This window comes from Orycteropus afer, unplaced genomic scaffold, assembly GCF_000298275.1.
Source record: "Orycteropus afer afer isolate SDZICR_OR568_19922 unplaced genomic scaffold, OryAfe1.0 scaffold00157, whole genome shotgun sequence".
NCBI classification, from domain to species: Eukaryota; Metazoa; Chordata; class Mammalia; order Tubulidentata; family Orycteropodidae; genus Orycteropus; species Orycteropus afer.
In genome coordinates, this window is record NW_006921744.1 from 1,086,908 (window position 1) to 1,111,349 (window position 24,442).

Here is a 24,442-nt window from a genome sequence, read left to right on the forward strand (position 1 = left end):
ACAACACCTTTTCCATAACAGAAATTAAAAAGATAATGGCTAAAATTGAAAAACTATTAAGGGACAATTATAAGCATGTGTTTTGGTTACCTAGTGCTGCTCTGAGGAGCTCTGGTAGCATAGTGCCTAAGGCAGTTGACTGCTAACCAGAAGGCTGGCAGTTCAAGCCCATCAGCCACTCCTCAGAAGGAAGGTTGGGCAATCTACTTCTGTAATGACAATACCTCGGAAACCCAAGGAGGGGTTACTATGAGTCGGTTCTGACTGGATGGCACATAACAATAACAACAGTACTGCTCTGACAGCAATAACACAAATGTGATGGCTTGAACAAACAGGAGTTAGTTTATACTCTTACAGTTTTGGAGGCTAGAAGTCTGAGGTCAAAGTGCCATGCTCTAGGGGCTGGGTGAAATCCTCTCAGCCTTGAGCTTCAGCTCTGCCTCCTGCTCCCGGCCCACTGAAGTCAGAGGCTTTCTTCACTCAGGCAGCTGCTGGCTGCTGAGGCTGACAAACCCAAGGTCACCAAGTAAAAAGGCACAGTCCCAATATTACCAAACCACACAGCAGGACATTGATTCAAGTCTTTTAAAAGTCCCAAGATTGGCAGGGCATGGCAGGCTGTTCAATGACAACTCAGCTACAATGCAGGGTCCAAGCGTGCCAAAAAGGTGCAGCTTTGTAAAGCTTGTCCTTATATACTGGGAGTGGACCACATCCCTAAGGCAGCTACTCAGCTGCTCCAGTAGATTCCACCATGGAGTTGGTTACCAAACTCACCGTGGGGAATAACTACATCCAGCTGCCTAACCACTCAAAACCAGGCCCAACCAAATTGACTCATAACCTTAACTACCACAGCATGTCATTTGGTAAGCTGATAAATACATATAGAATCAGTTAGAAGAGTTGAGCCTGGTTGCCTCTGGGAGGAAGTGATGTATTGGATAGGGCAAGACTGTTGTTTCAAAGTAAGGTTTATAGAGCTTATAATTTAAAAAAAAAAAAAAAATGACTAAATTTAAAATAGAAGTCCTTGAATTTATTACTGTAACATACATGTTGAAATTAACATACATTGAAAAACCAACCTAAAAATAGAAAGGAAAAAAAAAGCAAAAAACCTTGAATTAGGTCCTAGAAACATTTTGAACTAGTACTTCCAGGGCACAAACATGACTAGAGAAAGAAAAGTGAAAGGATATTGTAAAGTGAGAAGAGCTACCAGACCATTAATAAGTGGGATCTTTTCACCTTCTGGACCCTTTCATTTCCAGATCTGTGAGAGGAGTTATACTCAACAAACAAGCTCTAAGGTCCCTTCAAATCTACTTAAATGCAATTCACTGGATATAGTAAATACATTTTTATGGACTGGTTTACAAATTAAGTTATGGATACCCAAAGCCATCAAGTCGATTCCAACTCATAGCAACCTCCATTGGGTTTCCAAGGCAGTAAATCTTTACAGAAGTTAATTGCCCCATCTTCCTTCCATGGAGTGGCTGGTGGATTTGAACTGCCAACCTTCTGGTTAGCAGTCAAATGCCTTACACTGAGCCACCAGCGCTCCTTAAATTATGCATGTTGTTGTTATGTGCTCGAATCGGTATTCCATTTTAAATGTGCCTCATTTTCAACTGGTAAAAAGGGCTTGTTTTTCTCAGGTACAAAATACTCAATAAATTGGCCTAAATTATAGAAAAATTCTGCACAATATTAAATAGTTCTCATGAATTTTATGATCAACAGTAATTTCATTACAAATAACCATGGTCTTAAAGATACATGGCAAATGCTGATACAGTGAATTAAAGGCCTACTTGGTCAATCAATAAGACAAAATTTGATCATGCTGGTGTGCTCCATTCTTGCAAAATGAACCACAGAGGGTATGCCATATGGGGCCATGTGGCAAGTATTCAACTTCTATAGAAACCAATCAACCAACCATTTGCCATTGAGTCAATCCCAACTCACGGTGCCCCAATGTTTGTCAGAGTAGAACTGTAGTCCAGAGAGCTTTCACTGTGGGTTCAAACCACCAACTGTTCAATTAACAGGTTCAGAGCTTAACCCTTTGTGCCACCCAGGAACTCCTTACTAGGAACCGAATAGATTCAATTCTCTGCTTTAGAGAAAAGCAAGTCAGATTGGTTTCTATATGCTATTTTGCTGTGACCAAGTCCTACTCCACAAATAAATTTTGTTTGGTTTATGTACGGCCCTGGCAAACATAGTAAACTCTATAGACTTGCCATTACCCTTTGGAGACAGGTATGAAAATTATTGCTGGTTGATGAGTTTACAAAACGGTCTGGCCGATTCACATGTATTGGTAATATGAAAAAAAAAAAAAAAGACAAAAATATGGGTTATAGCCTTTTTTTCCCTCCTAATTAATGTTGGAGGAGAGCTTATTAACTGCCTTTACCTAACTCACCCTTAGCCTAATTTAAGATCTCTCAAAGACGATAGCATGGTATTTCTTATTGTCAGATTTTGATACCTGACCCCAAGTATTGGGTGCCACTGTTACACCAGGTGAGATGACACTTAGGTCATACAGTATGGCATTTGTAGTTAAATACTCACTTGATGCTTTACTTCAGTGGTCTTCACCTGGGACTGATTTTGCCCCCCAGTGAACATTTTTGTATGTCACATTGGGGCAGCATGTACATGTATGTTTGTCTGTGTGTGTGTGTGCATGCGTGTGCACATGCGCTACTGGCATCTAGTGAGTCGAGGCCAGGATGATGCCAAACAGGACAGCCCCCACCACAAAGAATCATTGGCCCTAAATGTCAACAGTGCCCAGGTTTGAGACACTCTGGTCTACATTGATTTTGCCTCATAAGACACTAACAAAGCTAGTACAACTGCTCCAGAATATCAGTAAAGGGTTTTCCTGTTACTCAGCTAGAACTGTCAACATCTCATAGCTAGTAAACTTATGCGAGGAGGTAAAGGTACATGGTCAACTCTGGAAAACAAAGATTTTTTTTTTTTTTAATTTCCTACTCAACAAATTTATTAAGTTTTATTAAGTTTTTCAAAATTCAATTTTGTGAAAATTTAACATTGAGAACTCAATTTCCTATTTAAATATTGTCCAAATTAAATCATACCATTTCCATTTCAAGCACTTACATTAAAAGTTTAGCACAAGGTTTCGAGGAGTTGAATAAATAAATGATTCCTTAAGTCTAAATGTTAGCCAGCAAAAACAGAGGACTACCTGCCAGAGGCGTGAGCTGTAACTCAGAATCTCAGCTACATCTCCATGACTCAAGTTAGGACACGTCCTACACTATGCTGTATAATCAACCAGAGTACAACTGGACAGCAGGCCATTCAGGTCAGCTACAAGGAAACCAGGAAATCCTCAAAAATTCTGGCCCAGTCAACCTCCCATTTCAACCAGAACTGAGTCATCCTGTGTTAGAGCAGCTGGTTATATTTTCTCATTATGAAAATTATCACTTGTTATTTGTTGTTATGTACTGTCGAGTTGTGTCCAACTCACAGTGACCCCACGTACAACAGAACCAAACACTGCCCAGTCCTGTGCCATCGTCATGAGCCCTACTATACCTGAGCCCATCATTGTAGCCACTGTGTCAATCCACCTTGTTGAAGTCTTCCCCTCCTTCGTTGACCCTCCGCTTTACAGCATGACATCCTTCTCCAGGGAATGGTCCCTTTTGACAACATGACCAGAGTAGGTGAGACAAAGTCTGGCCATTCTCGCTTCCAAAGAGTATTCAGCTGCACTTCTTCTAGGACAGGTTTGTTAGTTCTTTTAGTAGCCAGCAGCACTTTCAGCATTCTTTGCCAATACCACAACACAAAAGCATCAACTCTTCTTTGGTTTTACTTATAATGGCACAGTTAACACTCTTAGTTGCTAATTGAAAGGTTGGAGGTTCAAAGCCACTCAGACATGCTTCAGAAGAAAGGTCTGACAATGTACTTAAAAAAAAAAAAAATCAGCCATTGACACACATGGGGTGCCATGAGTTGGAATAGACTCAAGAGCAACTTGTTGTTAGGTGCCATCAAGTTGTCTCCAACTCATAGCGACCCCATGTACAACAGAATGAAATACCGCCCAGTCCTGTGCCAGCCTCATAATCCTTGCTATACCTGAGCCCATCGTTGCAGCCACTGTGTCAGTCCATCTTGTTGAGGGCCTTCCCCTTTTTCATTGACCCTCCACTTTACCAACATGAGATCTTTCTCCAGGGAATGGTCTCTTCTGACAACATGACCAAAGTAGGTCAAAAGAAGTCTGGCCATTCTTGCTTCCAAGAAGCACTCCAGCTCCACTTCTTCCAGGACAGATTTGTTAGTTTTTTTGGCAGTCCATGGTACTTTCAGCATTCTTCGCCAACACCACAACTCAAAAGGATCAATTCTTCTTCAGTCTTCCTTTTCCTTATTTGCTTACCAGCTCTCACATGCTTAAGAGGCAATTGAAAATACCAAAGCTTGGGTGAGGCACCCCTTAGTCTTCAAGGAGATACCTTTTTCAGATAAATCCCAAAAAGACACATTTGGCAATACAGGATTTTTAAACATTGGTGTTTCATGCCACTTGCTGTAAAGTGTGTCAAAGGCAGATTTTTGTGGTAGACCCTAGAGCAGACCTGATCATGTATAAAACACGGAGGCCTGAGTGATGATGTATTTTCAAGTTCACTAAATACTGAGAAACAAACCAAGTTTTCTGTTCCAGATAAAAGAAATAGCTTCAGCACAATACCATGACAAGATGCATAACCCTGTGTACGTTACTCATGTAGAGTGAACTAGGCTAATGCTTATGTGAGGAGGCAGTCCTCAGACAAGCCTGGGCAGCCTTCCCTGTTCCTCCCTCTGCTAGCATCTTTAGGTTTCCAAACAAACCACTGCTCCCCTTGCCCCTAAAGGCTAATAGCTTGTCTAAATGTTAGCAGGGTGAGCAATACAATTCTGGGCAGGGTGCCAGGGTGTGTCTGAGCACCCCCCCATCCTTCTAGGGTGATCATGTGGGAATGGAATGGGGCACATAGGTTGACTGTTCCATGTAAGTCCCTCACTCACAACACAAAGTTGGGTGTGTGTGGAAGAGTCGTCATCTCTGCCTGGCCAGCTTTTGAGTCAAGGGTTACTTCTCATCCTGTTATATGCTATTTGTTTCTGTTTGTAGTAATAAAAGCTACTTTCTATGTGCTATTGTGTTCAGGATCTGACTGGAAGGACGTGATAAAATGGAGCACTCCATATTGGTGATTGGCACCCTTTTGCTAATGGCTTCCTGGGTACCACCTGTGAGCATGCAAATTTGATGTTTTGCTTCATAGCTCATTCTAACTAATGTCAGCACAGTGTATTGTCACTTTGGCAGTAAACAAACAGTACAGCTATTCTTTACAAGTTGTGGATTTACTATTATCCTCCTAATCATTGAAATTAAGAAAGACACTGTATTTTTTAAGTGAAATTCTGAATCTTCAGGCTAAAGGATGAAGGCTCTTGATTGTGGGAACATCTTACTCAGTATTGCTACACATAGCTTCTCCAATCCCTGGTGGCCTCTTGGAAGAGCTCAGCAATTCTTGCATCCCCAGTCTCTTCCTTTCCCATTTCCCCATGTGGCTATCAGTCTCCATCACTTTCTCTCAGAAGTTCATCGTGCCCCCACTGTATGCCTGGCCACCGCTCTGTCCCCTTCGGGGCCCATCTCAAGCATTTCCACCTTCACTTCTCCATGACTCACCAGATGTTTGCATGTCCTCTTCTGGGCCACCAGTGCTGCTATAGTTATACCCACATTGGTGGTTCTTAACCATGGAGTTCATCAGAATCACCTAGAGGGCTTGTGAAAACAGACTGCTGGGCCCTACCTCCCAGAGTTTCTGATTCAATAGGTCTGGGGTGGGCCCCAAGAATTTGCATTGCTAACAAATACCCAAGTGATGCTAATGCTGCTGGTCCAGGGACCACACTCTTAACTGCTTGATTTCATGCTTGTTATCTTCCACTGGACTTACTGAGATCAAGGGGCATTTCTTATACATCTCTACATCCTCAGGGAGTGTCTAGCAGCCACTCAATCAACAAATATTTATTAGATGTCTATTATGTGCCAGGCACTGGGATTCAACAGTTATATACGTATAGCCCTGCCCTCATAGAGCTTACCTCAAATTGTTGAAATCTGATCAGCTATACATTTTAATGGTGCTATGGAAATAACAATTTTCTGTTCCCAAATCATTGCTATTCCCATTTGTATGCTTCTCCCTTCTCTCATCACACCCAACGCTCAACACATAACTCCATAAACCAGGCACTATATCAGACTTTTGGTTCTTAGAAATTAATTGCTGACTAATTTGGAAAATATTTAGTGTAGTTGACATACTAGCAACAAACAACAAAACCAAGAAGAACTTAAGCACATATAATCAATATATTGAAGCAATTTTGGGGTAAACAATCTCAGTGCATTTTAACTAGTTGTTTTAAAATTAGTGTTACTTATTTAAGGGTAACATCTCCCCTCCTTCCCTATTCTATGCCCTACATCTAAGTTAAAATACTTACAGCAGTTCTCAACTTTTGAGCTCCCAAACCACCTACCAGGCAGCTGCATAAGTAGGGGGCATTCAGTCAACATTTGACCCCACTCCAGAGAGGTCCTATGTGCAATTCTGAGAGACCAAGAGGGAGGCCCTCTGAGGCCATGTGGTGCCATGGAAAGGTAAGAAATGAAAACAAAAGCACACATGATTGCCTCCATGTCTTAGTTATCTAATGCTGCTAGAACAGAAATACTACAAATGGATGGCTTTAACAAACAAATTTACTCTCTCACAGTTTAGGAGGCTGTTGTTGTTGTTGTTGTTATGTGCCGTCAAGTCAAACCCAACTCATAGCAACCCCTCCTTGGGTTTCTGAGGCAGTATCACTACGGAAGTAGGATTGCCCAACCTTCCTTCCGAGGAGTGGCTGGTGGGTTTGAACCGCCAGCCGTCTGGTTAGCAGGCAAGTGTCTTAGCCACTATGCTACCAGAGCTCCCGTTTAGGAGGCTAGAAGTCCGAATTCAGAGTTTCAGCTGTAGGGGAAGACTTTCTCTCTCTCTTTTGGCACTGGGGGAAGACCTCTTCTCCTTTCAACATCTGTGGGCCTGGAATTCTTTGGAGATCTCCATGTGTCTTGGCCTCCATCTTCCCCCGGGTCTAGGAGGTTCTCAGAGCAGCATCCCAGGTCCAAAGGACACACTCCTCTCCCAGCTCTTCTTTTTGTGGGGGTAGTCAGGTTCCTTCTCTCTACTTAATTCTCTCTTTTTTGTTCCCCATAGTACTATATTTTGTCGTAGGAAAGTTCACACAGAAAATTAACAGTTTTTATGCAAATTGTTCCATGACATTGGTTACGATTTTCACAATGTGTCAGCATTCTCATTATTTCCATTCTGTTTGTTTCCATTGATTTAGCTTCCCTGCCGCTCCTTGCCTTCCCACCTTTGCTTTTGGGTAAATGTCGAATGTTTGGTCTCATATAGTTGTTTAAGGGAGCACATTGCTCAGGGTGATACTGTTTATTTTTTAAGATAATCAATTGGCTGAAAGGTGACCTGAAGAAATAGCTTCAATTTCCTATTGAAAGGTTATCTCAGGAGTTCTTCTGGTCTCCATTGGTCCAGCAGATCCAGCCTTTTTCAAGATTTTGAGTTTTGTTCTACATTTTCCTTCTGTTCTATCTGGAATCCATTTATTGTATCCCTAGCCAGACAGTTGGTAGTGGTACCCAGGCACCATCTAGTTCTTCTGGTCTCAGGTCAGAAGATGTGGTTCCTGTGGACTGTTAGTCTCATGGATTAGTTTCTTCTTTGAACCTCTGAGTTCCTTCATTCTCTTTTGCTCCATATGAGTAGAAACCAACAGTTGTATCTTAGATGGCCACTTGCAAGCTTTTAAGAACCCAGATGCTACTCACCAATCTAAGATGTAGAACATTATCTTTGTGAGTTGTTACATTAATTGACTAAGCTGCCCCCCAAGAGTATGGTCTCAAGGCTTTTATCCCTGTAAACCAATCCAACAAGTTGTCTGGATATGTCTAGGAAGCCTCCATAACTGGGCCCCCTATGTGGTTTGTTATAGATGTGGATATATAGGCAGCACATATAACTGTGTATAAACATATGCCTACAGATACACCTATACATCCACATGCACTTACTTTCACATAACCTTTCTTTATACATATATGTATCCGTATCTATCTACATAATTCATGTTTTGGTGGTTGTTGCAAAATTGTATACCAAGTCAAACCCACTGCCATTGAGTCCATTCTGACTTGTAGCAACCCTTTAGGACAGAGCAGAACTGACCTATAGGGTTTCCAAGGCTGTATATCTTTACAGAAGTAGACTGCCTCATTGTTCTCCCACAGGGTGACTCGTGGGTTCAAACCGACACCACCTTTGGTTAGCAGTTGAATACTTTAACTACTACACCACCAGAGCTCATATACATAAAATTTTATGTTATAGCATTTCCCACAGTTGTTCTTTTTTCTTGTGTACGTCTTAGTGTATTTATTCTCTTATAGTTTAGGACACTAGAAGTCTGAATTGAGGGTGCCAGCTGTAGGGGAAGGCTTTCTTTCTTTGCTGGCTCAGGGGGAAGGTTCTTGACTCCATTCAACCTCTGTGGGCCTGGCGTTCCTTGGAAGACATCCATCTTCCCCTGGGTCTAGGAGGTTCTCAGGGTAGGGACTCTGGGTCCAAAGGACGTACTTTGCTCCTAGCTCTCCTTCCTTGGTGGTAGTCAGGTCCCTTCTCTCTGGTCACTTCTCCTTTTATTTCTTGTAAGATAAAAGGTATGACTCAACCATGAGTGTGACTTGAGTAAGGGTGTAACTTGAGTCATGCTCTCTTGAATACCTATGACTTAAGATGGAACCCGCATTAATGCTGCCCCATTAACATTCAGAGGTTAGGATTTACAATATACCACCAAAAGGAACATAATTATATCAGACCACAAAATGGAAGCTAACCACACAATACTGGGAATCTTGACCTGGCCAAGTTGACACACATTTTAGAGGGATGCAATTCATTCCATGACATCCACATATCCAGTCCAGTGAGTTGTTTCTCATGATGTTATGTTATGTCCCAAGTCAGTGGGCAATGGGCCACTGTAACTCCCTCCCCAACCCTATGAAAGCATAATACATGTGCAGTGATCTTTGGACTAGTTTTCTGCAACCTCCTCAGCAAATAAAAATGAGGGTAATTAAAAAGAGTGATTTAGATTTAATAGCACTTACCAAAGTATTCTCAAAACTGTGTCAATATTCTTAAAGTTTGGAAATGTTTTTTTTTTTTTTAAATCTTCTGTAAGTTCAAAACCATGAGATAGTCCATGTTAATTATAGGGAAGGGAAAAAATGAACAGCCTTTTATGAATGGTATTTTTAAAAGACTAGTTTTCATACTCCAGACTAAAATGTATCTCCTCCATTAAAATTTTATCCAAGTTTGAGGCTCATTATTGGTGATTTTAACAGTCTAGGAATAATAATCTCCTCCTATTGCTACCCCCAAATCAGTGATCTAATACCCTAAACCAAAAAAATCAAACCCACTGCCATCAAGTCAATTCCCTTCAGGACACAGTAGAACTGCCTCATAAGGTTTCCAAGATTATAAATTATAAATGTCTCTGGAAGCAGATTGGCTGAGCTTTCTCCCACGGAGTGGCTTGTAGGTTTGAACCACTGAGCTTCTGATTGGTAGCCAAATGCTTTAACCACTGCACCAAAAGAGTTCCTTTACAATACCCTAGTGTCCAACAAATCATTGTGATTTCTACATAGTAAAAGATTTAGGAAAAATTAATAGCCTTTTTAGAAATATACTTTTAAAATGGAGACCAGGCCTTCTAACTTTATTTATGTGAGTCACTCCTAATCAAGTAAATTCTGATTATTACAATGCTTTGGGTACAAATGTGACCTTTTGGTTAGCCATCCTCTGACTCTTAAAAGATGGCAAGGTTGTGATTTATTTCTGTGGAGCCGTTTACTAACTGGCACCCTTTGTATTTCTCAAAAAGGGGTACTATTCCCTGCTGAGATGTGACCTCCAGCAAATCAGTTTGTTTCATACTGGCTAATATAAATTCAAGAAAAATAGAAACCAATCATCCCTACGGGTGATTTAAATCACTCTCATTAAATTACTGCTACTCATTTAATGTAATAAAAGATATACTAAATGGAAAACACAAAAATCTAAAATAAAAATATTCTCATTAACATCATTCATTTGCTAGTAATAAATTATCTCCCTTAAAAAATCCTTTCCATTATTTACAAAATTCATCCTTATTTTCTGAGTTAACAAGGCTGACTTTTAAAAGTTCAATAAAAATTCTTGGCCTTGGTTCCAAGTTAGAGAAGACTTCTTAGTGGTTTCCAAGACAAAGCTTCTTGTTTTGGTGCTGTTCTTCTTTCAGAAGTATAGGACTCAACACACCATCTAGAATTCAAGAAGAAACATCAGGGAAACATCACTTTAAAATATGGGTATTTGTTTCCACCATAAGGGTTGTAAGATGAAAACAATGCTTACATTAAAGGAACATTCATTTTATTTTGTCTTCAAATTCTCAACTGTGGTAGAGCAGATTTTATAACTCATGGTGAGGTAATACAGTAGCTGAACTTTTAAAAATGCAATTCACTTAACAGTGTATGGCCAACGATGCATAAAACTTTTGGGGGCAAAACATTATTATTATTAGACTGGAAGAAACAAGAATGCACTTATTCATCCTCCATGTGGAGTTCCTTCCTTAGTGATGCAAACAGTTAACGTACTCAGCTGCCAACCAAAAGGTTGGAGATGTGAATCTACCCAGAGGCACCTTGGAAGAAAGGCCTGGTAATCTACTTCCAAAAACTTGGCCATTGAAAAACCCCATGGAGCACAGTTTTACTGTGATACAATTGGGGTCACCATGAGTTGGAACGGACTTAACAGCAACTGGTTTTCTGGTTTGTCATGTATCCTACATGGATAACCAATTTCCCAGTGCCATCTATGAGTATTCTTGCCCCTAAGATCTGCATTGCCATCTCAGTAACACATAAAGTTTCCATAAATACATGGGTCTATTTCTGAGCTCTCTGTGCTGTACCATGGTTCAGCAGAGGCCTCTCTGTCATCAATTACTACAGCTTCTTTCATAAGTCTTGACATTAGAGGCATATTCCCCATCTTAATTTTCTTTTCCAGAAATGTATTAGGTTTTTTTTTTTTTTTGTATACCATCAATTCCGAAGTGTAGTATTTTAATTATCATTTACGTCCAAAAGTTTTTAACTTCTACTATAGCTTTTTTCTTTGGCACAGAAATTATTTAGAAGCATGTTTTAAAATCAAACCTATGGGTTTTATAAGTCTAGTTTTTAAATTATTGATTCTAACTTAATTGTTTTGTGATCAGACAACCAGGTCTACATAATATTAATTCTTTAAAAATTATGTAGATATGCTTTGTGGAGTAATATTTGATCAATATGAAAGTGTTCTTGAAAATAAAATGTTTTCTCTATTATTGGGTACATGTCCATGTGTGTGTATTAAATCAAGCTTTGTTTTTGTATTGGACAAACCTGTAATATATTTGCTAATCACGGTCAATGGTGTGTTAAAATTTACAACAATTGTGGTAGATTTATCTACCACAAAATAATTTGTTATTTAGTAATTCTACTATTTTATAAGTGTGTGTGTATATATATATATATATATATATATATATATACACACACACACACACACACACATATTGAGGCTATATATGAGGTCCATATAATTGTAGAATTATTATACCTTACTAATGGATAGTGCCTAAGGCATTTGACTGCTAACCAGAAGGCTGGCAGTTCAAACCCATCAGCCACTCCTCAGAAGGAAGGTTGGGCAATCTATTTCCGTAGTGATACCACCTCGAAAACTCAAGGAGGGGTCGCTTTGAGTTGGATCCTACTCAATGGCACATAACAACAACAACAACACTGATGGATTGAAACTTTTCATCGTGTGAAGATTCTTCATATATTCAATTCTATTTTGCCTGCTTTTAATAGAGCTACTCCATATTTACTGCATTAATATTTGCCTGATATTTCTTCTTCCACTCTTTTTCTTTCCAAGCCTTATGTTTTACATGTTTCTCTTGTAGTTGAATTTTGTTTCTTTAAATAACCTGACTATATCTTTAATGGGCAAGTTCAGTCCCTTTTATATTTATTGTGATTACTAAAACATTGGTCTTATTTCTATCAAATTATTTTATGCTTTGTCTTTGTCCTACTTATTAAAAAATGCGTATGAAACATAAACTCACAGTTCAATGAACTGTCACAAAACAAACACACAGTTAACCATCACCCAGGTCAATAAGTAAAACACTGCCAGCAAGCTAGAAGCCTTCCTCTTGTTCTTCTCAATCACTAAGCCCTTTCCAATATCCTGATTTCTAACCACAGTCCTGTCCTCCTTTTCCTTAGTGATTTGGGAATAATAAATTCTGAATACAAGCCCTTTGTCAATTATATGTGGCAAATATCTTTTCCTATTCTATGGCTTGTGTTTGCACTTCCTTGGATGAACAGATGTTCTTAAATTTAATGTAGAGAAATTAATTAATATTTTTATGGTTAGTGTTTTTGTATTCTTTCCATAATGTTAGGGATCTATTAATTGACCCCTTCAAACACTGTAAATGAATATACGTTCCTTAATCAGATTCACATATTTCTTTTCCTGATCAGTTTTTTTCTGATAAGCTTTTGAAAAGATGGAAAGACACAGTGGCTACGTCTTTTTTTCTAGACTGTAGATAAAAAATTTACTATTTGAATAAAATAATTCAGACTACAGAAAAATCAAGATATTCACATAGAAATCATTTTTATGGAGATGTTCTATTTCCTGAATTTTTCAAGATAATCATACCAGTTTTTCAATATTATCAAAAACATTTTCCTTATTATAGTAAACTTCCATTTATCTAGAATCCAAACAATGAGAAAGATACTATAGCTGATATTTTTTATAATATTGTACAGTGGTAACTAATGGTCAAAACGGAACACCTAAAGAGTTGTGGTAATGTAGTGCCTAAGGCACTTTACTGCTAACCAGAAGGCTGGAGGTTCAAACCCACCAGCCACTCCTCGGAAGGAAGATGGGGTAATCTACTTCTGTAGTGATACAGCCTCAGAAACCCAAGTAGGGGTCGCTATGAGTCGGGTCCGACTCGACGGCACATAACAACAACAACAACAAGAAATTATAAGATCTCCAAAGATTATATGACATCCAAACTATCTTGTGTTAATATGCAAATGATAAACCTTTGAAGACTGGTAATTCATTTACAGTAGCTGGGATAACTCTTAGTTAAAACAACAAGACCATTTCGATTCTCTAATCAATCTAGTTAAATGTAGATTTATTCTAGTAACCACATGCTGTTATTGTTATGTGCCGTCGAGATGACCCAACTCGTAGCGACCCCTCCTTGGGTTTCTGAGGCAGTATCACTGGAAGTAGATTACCCAACCTTCCTTCCAGGGAATGGCTGGTGGGTTTGAACTGCCAGCCTTCTGGTTAGCAGTCAGGTGCCTTAGGCACTACGCTACCAGAGTTTAATTTGGCCTTAGAGCCATCTGTACTAAATATATATATTTTTCCTTTTAGTTGCCCAAGAGGCTTTCACTTTGGTATGGAAGAACATGTTTATACTTTTAGATAAGCATAATTTATAAATTCAATTTGTACATAATTAATGTGTATGAAACTGTAGATTCTATAGGAGTAATTACTAACTAGCACTTTCCCTAGCACCTGCCATATAGCAGATACACAAATGTTGTGAACAAATTGTATGACAAAAATCTAATCTGCAAAAAGAGTATGTTCCATCTATAACCATCTGATCATTAAAATTCACTATGTATCCTTTCTCTCAGCAACAAAGCTAATGTCAATATAAAACTTGTAAATACTTACTCTGTCTCCTTTCAAGCTCATTTTGTTCAAGACCACACTCTCCTGAGGGAGTCAGCTGCCACTAGAAGAGAGCACAAACATAGCATCTATATGTTTAAAAGGGTTTAGTAAACAGCATTTCATCACTTTATTTTTTAAATACCAAAACAGCTTATAAAAAATAAGAAGAAGGAGCCAGCACGTCCATACCAACAAAATCCTAATGTCACCTTGAATAATCCTGAACTTGACCCCTGAGATCAGAATCAATGCTCATAAAGAAGGCAAGACCTTAAAGATCCTTCATGTTCATTTTACAAGTAAGGAAGTAGAAGACCAGAAGAGTGTAGTGACTTGCCCAAGGTTATACTCTAATCAAGGGCAGCAATGGAATTAGAACCTGGGTTTTCTACTGTCCATGCACAGTACTACAGAATTTCTACCACATGATATTATATCTCTAGGTCTTATCAAGAAACACGCTGCCATTGAGTCGGACCCGACTCATAGCAACCCCTCCTTGGGTTTCCGAAGCGGTATCACTACAGAAGTAGATTACCCAACCTTCCTTCCAAGGAGTGGCTGGTGAGTTTGAACCACCAGCCTTCTGGTTAGCAGTCAAATGCCTTAGGCACTACGCTACCAGAGCCCCCCTAGTTCCTATAGGACCTTAGGGAAGGCCTAAATATTAAAGGATGAAAATATGACCAAGATTACTTTGCCTTTAAACATAGTTATTACAGTGGAACCTGTGAGAGCCGGAACCCGATGGGACTGCCTTGTTTTTCCAGGTCTCACAAGTTTTCTGCCTTCGACAGGGTACAGTCTTTCCACTTTTCCATTGTTCTCCACTAGTGGAAAATATTTGAGTTTTCTTTTGCTGACAGGTTTCTGACTTACACAAGTTCTGGCATTTGCAGGTTGGACTTTATATATCATACAATATGTTTATATCATATCATGTTATAGGGTTCCTCTGATTATTATTTTCCTTCTCAACCATTCGGGAAAAAAAAAAAAAAGGAAGCCACAAGATTCCCAAGTGTTACAGATATTATTGGAGGAGTAAATAAGAAAAACTGAGTGTAATCATTATCTCATAGCACAGCCATTCCTAGAAATTCCCTGCATTACAATTACTAAGGCCTTAACCCAAAAGGCCCTGGCATCGTGCCCAGAATGACATACTTGTGTGCCCAATCACTGGAAGCCTCTCCTATCAGCAGCAGGTAGTTAATCACACCACTTAGTTAACATACTGGGCCTTGAGGGGGCATGAGACTCCAGACAAACATTTTACCAAATATTTAAAAATCCAGGGAAAGGGCAGACATTTAGATCCAGCTGGTCACCTAAAGAAACAAAATGCTAGGGCTGGCACTAGGAAAGAGAAGAGGATTTATAAGGGGCAGAAGTTATGTATTTAAAAAGAAAAAGCATGTTTCAAAACATGCCAAACAACTAAAATCCAATAATTTGGGCAGACAAAATAAAAGTCAATAATGCTGAATTTTAGAACTAAAAATTATTTGAGGGTATGTGTGTGTGTGTGTGTGTATATATATATATATATATGTATATATATATGTATATATATATGAACAAACACTTCAAAGTTGTTTCTGTCTATTGTATTCTTCAAACTTAAATAATGTTATGTATACTCCTTTAGGGAGCTCTGGTGGCATAGCGCCTAAGGCATTTGACTGCTAACCAGAATACTGGTGGTTCAAACCCACCAGCCACTCCTAGGAAGGAAGGTTGGGCAATCTACTTCCAGAGTGATATCGCCTCGGAAACCCAAGGAGGGGTCGCTATGAGTCGGTCCGACTGGATGGCAGTGAGTTTTTTTTTTTTTTTGGTATACTCCTTTAGGAGTCATGGTGGGCCAACAGTTAAGCACTCTGCTATTAACTGAAAGATCAGTGGTTCAAACCCACCAGGAGTTTTGCGAGACAAAAGACCTGACGATCTGCTCCCATAAAGATTTCAGCCTAGAAAACACTATGGGCAATTTTACTCTGTCCTAGAGCCCCTATGAGGTGAAACTGACTTGATGGCATAGGACAACCACATACTCCTTTAAAATAACAATTCTGAAACAAACGAATAATTCTCCCAGACTCCCAATAATATGTTTATGGAACATAATTTGAGAAAATCAACTTATAAGTATTTGCCTTATGATAATTATATTTCAATTTTGAATTATCACTAAAGAAAGTAATTTTCTACTCTGTTAGAGATGAAATTATCTTTTAGGTTATCTTTCAAATGAAAACACAAAATTTAAAACTATTACACACACACTGCCATCTAGTGGGATCTGACTCATAGCGACCCCTCCTTGGGTATCTGAGGCAGTATCACTATGGAAACAGATTGCCCAACCTTCCTTCCAAGGAGTGGCTGGTAGGTTTGATCCACCAACCTTCTGGTTAGCAGCCAAATACCTTAGGCACTATGCCACCAAAACTCCTAAAACTATTGCAGAACTCATAAATCCCTTCTAGCACAGTCCCTAAGGCATGTGACTGCTAACCAGAAGGCTGGTGGTTCAAATCCACCAGCCACTCCACGGAAAGAAGATCAGGCAATCTACTTCCATAAAGATTTACTGGTTCAGAAACTCAATGAGGGTTGCTATGAATTGTAATCAACTTGATGGCAGTGGGTTTGATTTGGTTTTAGGTTATCTGAGAAGCAGAAATTTATACTGAATCCTTTTATTCCTTTGCAATCATACAGAAATGTATGTTCCTAACACATTTTTCCCTTTCAAAAAATACACCATCTGTCTAGTTTAAAGTCTAAGAGGGTTCTGTAACACTCCAATGAGGCTTTCCATGGAGTTTGGGACTCTGGGTCCAAAAAGTTATATAAACAGTCAAATATTGAGTGAGAATGTGCTCAATAACATATTAAAATTTTTATAAAGCAAAATTAATCAAACTAGTGAAAGAATAGATAAGATTCTTTGTGTCAGTATTACATACTACTGTCTATCTCCCTAACAATCAGGCTTGGTACATAGTAGATATTCAATAAAATGAATGAATATATGAACACATCAACCACAGAAGAGAAAAGATAACCCAAAAGCAGATCTCAAAGGAGAGAAGAAGAATTATTAAATAAATAGGGCTGAGAAAAGCTATTATTTGGGGGAAAACATTAAGTAAAATTCACACTTTAATTCAAATACCAAATTAATCTCTGATGGTTCTCAATCTTGTCTTCTGTCTCTACAATGTTCACATCTACAACATATAATCCATCATCATAGCATTTGTCCATACACACAACCATCAAAGTAAAGTGTATCAAACCCCTGAGACTATGGCCAGTAGTTGCCCTTCAGATCTGGAATTAAAGCCACTTCTGTGGCTTCCAGCCAAACAAAAGACATATGAGCTGAACATTTATATTAGGTAGATAACGCTCCTTGGAGAGAACAATCATGGGAGAAAAGAAAGGCTGTGTATGCACAGGGAGACAGCTCAGGGGGCAGGAGTGCATGGGAGGGAAGGACACAGGGAAGAGGTAACTATGGGGAGGAAGTGGGAAAAGAGCTGTTGCATTGTGGGAAATTGCAGTCAATGTCATGACACAAAGCGTATGTGAACTGCTGTGTTGTTGTTGTTGTTATGTGCCTTCGAGTCGGCCCCGACTCATAGCGACCCCTCCTTGGGTTTCCGAGGCAGTATCACTACGGAAGTAGGATTGCCCGACCTTCCTTCCGAGGAGTGGCTGGTGGGTATGAACCGCCAGCCGTCTGGTTAGCAGGCAAGTGTCTTAGCCACTATGCTACCAGAGCTCCCGGAAAGTAAATTTGCTCTGTAAACTTTCACCCAAATCACAATTAAAAAAAAAAAAAATGAAGTGTATCAGAATTTCTAAGAGTGTAGGCAGGGACTATGTAATTTGAAATCTCCTCCTCCCACTCCATGTAGCCTTGAATCAAGAATCATTAAATATGACACATAAAACCCAATAAACATGGAAAGAAAATACCCCTCCAAATAAGAGAGAGTAAAATCAGAAGAATAATAGTAGATATTAAAAAATGAAAAGATCAATAGATTTAACTACATAAAATATATAATTTCTGTATAGACTGACAGCCTTCCTTTGAGTACAGGAATAAGACAAGGATGCCCATTAGCATCCCTCTTAGTCAATATTGTACTAGAAGACCTAGCCAGAGCATTAAGGCAAGAAAGGAAAATAAAGGGTATCCAGATTGGAAAGAAATAAAACCATATCTATTTGCAGATGATATGATCTTATAAGTAGAAAATCCCAAAGATTTCACAAGAAAGCTACTGGATCTAATAGAAACATTCAGCAAAGTGGCAGGATACAAGATCAACATGCAAAAATCAGTTGCGTTCTTTTATACTAACAAGGAGAACTCTGAAAAAGAAATCAAGAAAATAATACCATTTACAATAGCCCCTGTGGCAGTTAAGTTTGTGTGTCAACACAAAATGCATCAAAGAGCTAAATGTTAAAGCTAAAACTACCGAGTGTCTAGAAGATAATGTAGGAACAAAATGATGGAATGTAATTTTCTTTAGAAACAGATTATCAATCACAATTACAAATACACAAACAACAGAAAACAGATAACTGGGACCTCCTAAAAATTAAATACTTGAGATCATCAAAAGCTTTATCAAAGGAGTAAAAAGAGGATGATGATGACCCCAGGTGATTCTGAGTGTCTCGCTGATGCCATCACCACAATGCACTGACATCCCCTACCCCCGGGGCCAGGAGCTCTAGTACCTGGACTTGGGAAGAAGCTGATGGGCAGGAGCCCTTAGTAATCCTTCATCCCAGTATCTCATTTCTCATCTTTTAGAAATTTTAAAACATCCACCAAGGTATCAACTTTGGATAAAGTATGAGAGCCCTGAACGCTCAGCCAGGACAGTGTCCCGTCTGAGAGTGTCTGCATTAACTTGATGATTGAAGACCTAATGATTACAATCTACCCCTCCTCCACACCCAGAAGTACTGTCAACTTCTTGCACCATTTCTTGCACCATCTTTACCACAGGGACTTTTCCCTCAGTCTTCCTGCCTCCTCCTACTTCTCTTGCCCTTGTCTTACATTCTTCTGATCTCTTCACTCTCCTTACAATTGAAGAGCTACTAAAATCATCCACTAAGCAAGATACTTCAGACTTCACAGTAGCCTATCAGTTGCAGTCTTGCAGCTGTAGGTTATTTAACCTTTATGCTGAGACTCTTAAAAACTTATTTCTTCCCACTTTCTAGGAGTAATGAAGAGATAGAAAACAAAAACATAGAACTGGAGAGTTCTCTTTGATTAACTGGATGTATGCTTTTCATATTTTTGCAAAAGAGAGGCATCTTTCCTCTCTCTCTCATCTTTCAATTCCATATCACCCTCTCTTAAACATTAAGCTGTGATAAACTTTAAATGAAACAATTGGGGAAATAAAGCAAAATTACAAGATAAAAATAAAGTGGTGAAAATTTGTGGTACTTCATACACACACAGAAACTGGATACTATGTTCATATATTAAAAACATTTAAACACACACACACACACACACACATATACATAGTTTAATAAACATTAGGTGACTTACAAATTTCAGGAACCCCTTTCACAAACTGATTAGATAATAGGAATGTGAAGATGACCTTTATAAACAGTTCTATTATATTACAGGCTGTTACTACTCATTGCAAATTCTACTATATAAATTTTATATCAGATGCTAGGATTAAATGATTGGATATCATAAAAAGCAACATACTAGAACAACTGGTGAAACTTTAATAGAATATGTGGATTAAATGGTAATAATGCATCAATGTTAATTTCCTGATTTTGGTGCTTGAATTATGGTTATGTAGGAGAACATTTTGTTGGAGGAAATATACGATAAAGTATTTGAGGGTGATTTAGTATCATGTCAGCAACTTATTCTCAAATATTTCCAGTGAAAAAAATGTTCAAATTGCACTGTTTTTGCAACTTTTATATATGCCTGAGATCGTTCCAAAATAAAAAAGTTTTAAAAAAATGAAATAAAAAAAAGTGGAATTTTTCCATGAATTACAATTACCTCAGTGCCTCAATCTTTTTTTTTGAAATACCAAATGTGAAATTCTAAGTATTCTTCCTGATTTTTCTCATGAGAAAATATGTGTATATGACCCTGTCTTCTGGGTAATCTTAAAATATTTTCACCTCTTTCCACTATTCCAAGCCAGCAGGGAAAAAGGAAAAGTGAGTCCAAAAATTTATCAGCCACCAGATGGCATCCAAAGGTCCCACTGGCTCATACAAAAGGTCAGTATGCAACTCTCTCCTCATGAACATTGGTTATTAGTAAGTGCTTACACATAAAAATAAACTCAACAACAAGTCTCTTGAAACTCTTTAAAAGGGTTGTTGTTGTTGTTATGTGCTGTCGAGTTGGACCCAACTCATAGCAACCCCTCCTTGGATTTCTGAGGCAGTATCACTACAGAAGTAGATTGCCCCATTTTCCTTCTGAGGAGTGGCTGGTGGGTTTGAACCGCCAGCCTTCTGGTTAGCTGTCAAGTGCCTTACGCACTATGCTACCAGAGCTCCCCTTTAAAAGGGTAGGAATCACTAATTTAAAATATGTAATGATACTTAACAATATCATAGAAAGTATGCCTTGAAAAACTATCTACTTACTGTAAATTTGCTAACACCCTCAAGTTCTCCAAATCTCATGTAAGAAATGTCTGCCTTCTTTTTTCCAACATCTACGTCCCCTGCATATATTTGTTTTATGCCAGCACCTTTAATTAAAGGTACACACTCATCACACGGGCACTTTGTCACAAAAATCATGCTTCTTTCTTCTGGTTTTATTTCTTGACACCTAGAAAAAAAAAATTTTTTTTTTAATACCAGGAAGGTAGTTCCCAAAAGAACAAGTTTTTTTTTTTTTTTTTTCTGAGAGAAATCTTTAAACACTGAAATTGAGCTGCTTTAAACAAATTTACAACATCACAAACAATAATCAAGCCTTATGCTTGCTGAACTAATGAAAGTTCAAAATATGTAAAAACTCACAAAATAATAAATAAATAATATGGATGAAATATCTAAAAAAAAATGTTATAGTACAACTTGGGCATGGTAATTATCATAACTAAAATTCATTTACTGATGCAAGCAATTGGTAAAATGTCCAGTATTAGATTACAAAGTAAGTGAAAATAGAAAGAAACAGATATCAAAAGAGAGAAGTCTGGTAAGACGGCAGAATAAATAAGCTATCATTCTGACTTTCCTTACAAATACAAGAAATACAACAAGGAAATGATGCTTGGCTTTGAGGGACTATGAATCAGGGAGCACAGGAAAGTACTGGGGAACTGCAGACAGGCAAGAATCAACAAGTCAACAACAAGTCACATCCAGCAGGAAAATCACTTCTCCCATTGTCCCTGCCCCTCCCTCAACCACGTGGGCTACTGGTTACTAAGACCTGGGGTAGTGGCCCTAGAAAAAGAGCCTGCTTTCCTACATATCATAGCCCCTGCCTCTACAAAAGAAAGGAACCCAAGCTTCTGCCCCAAAATCAAAAAGGCAGACTGCCCTGGTGAGTCTGTTTGGAGTGTGCTAGCACTTTCCCCAACTGGACACTGTTGGCTACAAGCCTACTTCAAATTGCAACAGAAGGCTCATACAGTCTGCTCCCATAGTAAACACTCTACCACTTCCTTGTGTACCCCATAGCTCGGACTCCAAAACCAACAAGACAGATCTCGTAGGGAGTCAGTTCAGGTCTGTCTGTGCCTCCATTAGGTTGGTGCTAAGGACTGCGGCTGAGGCTGCTATCTGCTAGGAAGCAAGTCTTGAGTGGAGGCTGCACTCACACCCATCAATCTACCAGGGGGCTCTGACAGAAACAAGACAGACTTCCATGGGAATTTGATCAGAGCGTTACTCCCATTCCCCAACCTGGTCATTATTGGTTGCCAGGTTGCTGCAAACTTCTACAGAAGGTCTCCGCAATAGATTGGAGTCTGCTCTCATGCTCAGCCCTCTACCTCCGTCCCTGTGCACCCATAGCTCAAGCCTCTGAAATCAACAGGCAGACCTCCCTGGAGATCAGTTTGGGTCTATCTGTTCCCACTTACATTCGGCACTGAGGACTGCTGACTGAGGCTGCTATGCACTAGGAAACAGGCATCTTTCATGGAGGCTACACCCACAGGTAACACACTATGAGGCAGGCTCTGGAGATCCATATGGATTGGGACTACTCCCTTTCTCAAGTAGTAACTGTTGGCTGCTGAACCTTCCTACTGAAGGTTCCCTACAGTGGAGACAGGAGGTGGGTCACCTAAGTGGAGACTTATCTCCCAACCACCACAGGACCACTGGGGCTCTAAACCCAACAAGACAGATCTCTCAGAGGTCCTTCTTGGGAGTGCTAGCCCCTCCTCTTCCTGAGAGAGAGGAAAGTCTGTCTGTGCTTCACATGAATGCCAGCTCAGATATAAGCAGCCCCCTTAAAGCAGGGAAGGAAACCTCACGCAAAATGATAGGGCTACATACAACCTCAAAGAGGGCCCTTTCAGTGTGGGTTTTCTGACTGAAAATTTAATTGCTGAAATAGAGAAAGGAAGGGAGTAATAATAACCAGAGAGGGTACTGTGCCCCTTGGTGGACAGGCTGATTAGCACCTGAGTGGCAGTGCCTGCCGATGGACAGACTGATCACAGCATGTTCTCTGGTGTGTCTGAGAGAGATGAAAGTTAAAAAATAAGATCTGGAACTTCCAAATCCCAATCAAACCAGGGAACTAGAAGGAACTATCACAGAAAGGGAGAGGAAATGGTAAGCAAAGGCCAAAGGCTCTGCCACCCAAGAGTTTCTTGAAAAAAGTAGTGTGGGCAAAAACACCAAACACTGGGGAAAACTGAGTAAGTCCATACCCTCAAAATTCCAGTGCCCCACCAAAATATCAAAAGACACACAAAGAACAGTGAAACAATGGCTCATCCAAATGAATATGACAAAGGGAATTAAAGCACATCTAGTGATAAGCAAATAATGAAAAAAATGGAAGAATATAGCAATCTTAAACATTATTAAAGAACTAAGGGAAAAATAGGCAAAAAGCTAAAAGAAATAAGGAAAATATTTCAAGAACAAAATAAAGATCTAAAAAAAGAGATACTGCAACTGAAAGGGACAATAACTGAAATAAGACATACAATTGAAGGACTTACCAACAGATTTAATCAGGCAGCAGAACCAGTGAATTTGAGGAAAAGAGAGTCAAAATTCAGATGCTGAAGAGCAAAACAATAAGTGGCTCAAGAAGATTAAGGTCAGTTTAATGGAATTATGGGACAACAAGAGACCTAATCTATGCATCATGGGACTGCAAGGAGGAGATGAGAGAGAAAGGGCCAGAAAGAATATTTGAAGAAATAATGACAGAAAATATCCCCAATCTAACAAAGGTCATGAATCTACAAATTCAAGAAGTTCAAAGAACCCCAAGGAGCATAAACTCAAAGAGATATACACAAGGACACATCATAATCAGGCTGTCCAAAAGTACAGGTACAGAAAGAATCCTGGATGCAGAGAGAGAGAGAGAAAGAGAGAAGCAAACAGTCCCATACAAAGGATACTGTATAAGAAGCAAACAGTCCCATACAAAGGATACTGTATAATTTCTCCGTAGAAACACTGTAGGAACAGAAACCAGACAAGGATGCCCCCTATCACCAATTCTATTCAACATTGTACTGGAAGTCCTAGCCAGGGCCATAAGGCAAGAAAGGGAAATCAAAGACATCCAAATTGGTAAGGAAGAGGTCAAACTATCCCTATTTACTGATGATATGATCCTATACCTAGAAAACCCAAGAGACTCAGTCAAAAACCTACTGGAACTAATTGAGAGATTTAGCATTGTGGCAGGATACAAGATCAACATCCAAAAATCAGTTGGATTCCCCTACACCGGCAAAAAGATTGCTGAAAAAGAAATAAGGAAATCAATACTGTTTACAATGTTGTTGTTGTTGTTATTTGCCCTCGAGTCGGCCCCGACTCATAGCAACCCCTCCTTGGGTTTCCGAGGCAGTATCACTATGGAAGTAGGATTGCCCAATAATAGCTACCAAAAAAATAAAATACTTGGGAATAAATCTTACCAGAGACACCAAAGACTTGTAAAAAGAAAACTATAAAAAACTACTTTAAGAAACCATAAGAGATCTACATAAATGGAAGAACATCCCATGCTCGTGGATAGGAAAATTGAACATTGTGAAAATGTCAATTCTACCCAAAGCAATCTATACATTCAATGCAAT

The 24,442-nt window shown here is 39.1% G+C and overlaps 1 protein-coding gene and 1 non-coding gene across 2 annotated transcripts in view; one reads left to right on the plus strand and one right to left on the minus strand.

Annotated features, from left to right (window-relative positions):
* Positions 1-12,951: 12,951 nt before the first annotated feature.
* CDADC1 (cytidine and dCMP deaminase domain containing 1) overlaps positions 12,952-24,442 on the minus strand; it is a 63,956-nt gene continuing 52,465 nt past the window's right edge. Inside the window, exons 8-10 of the mRNA XM_042781724.1 lie at positions 20,787-20,976; positions 14,097-14,157; positions 12,952-12,956 (exon numbers count right to left, since the gene is read on the minus strand). Coding sequence (XP_042637658.1) covers positions 12,952-12,956; positions 14,097-14,157; positions 20,787-20,976 — 256 coding nt within the window. The remainder of the gene's footprint in view (positions 12,957-14,096; positions 14,158-20,786; positions 20,977-24,442) is intronic.
* LOC122150521 lies at positions 18,774-18,834 on the plus strand. The gene has a single exon (XR_006163710.1). It is a non-coding gene; the product is annotated as a small nucleolar RNA SNORD48 (small nucleolar RNA).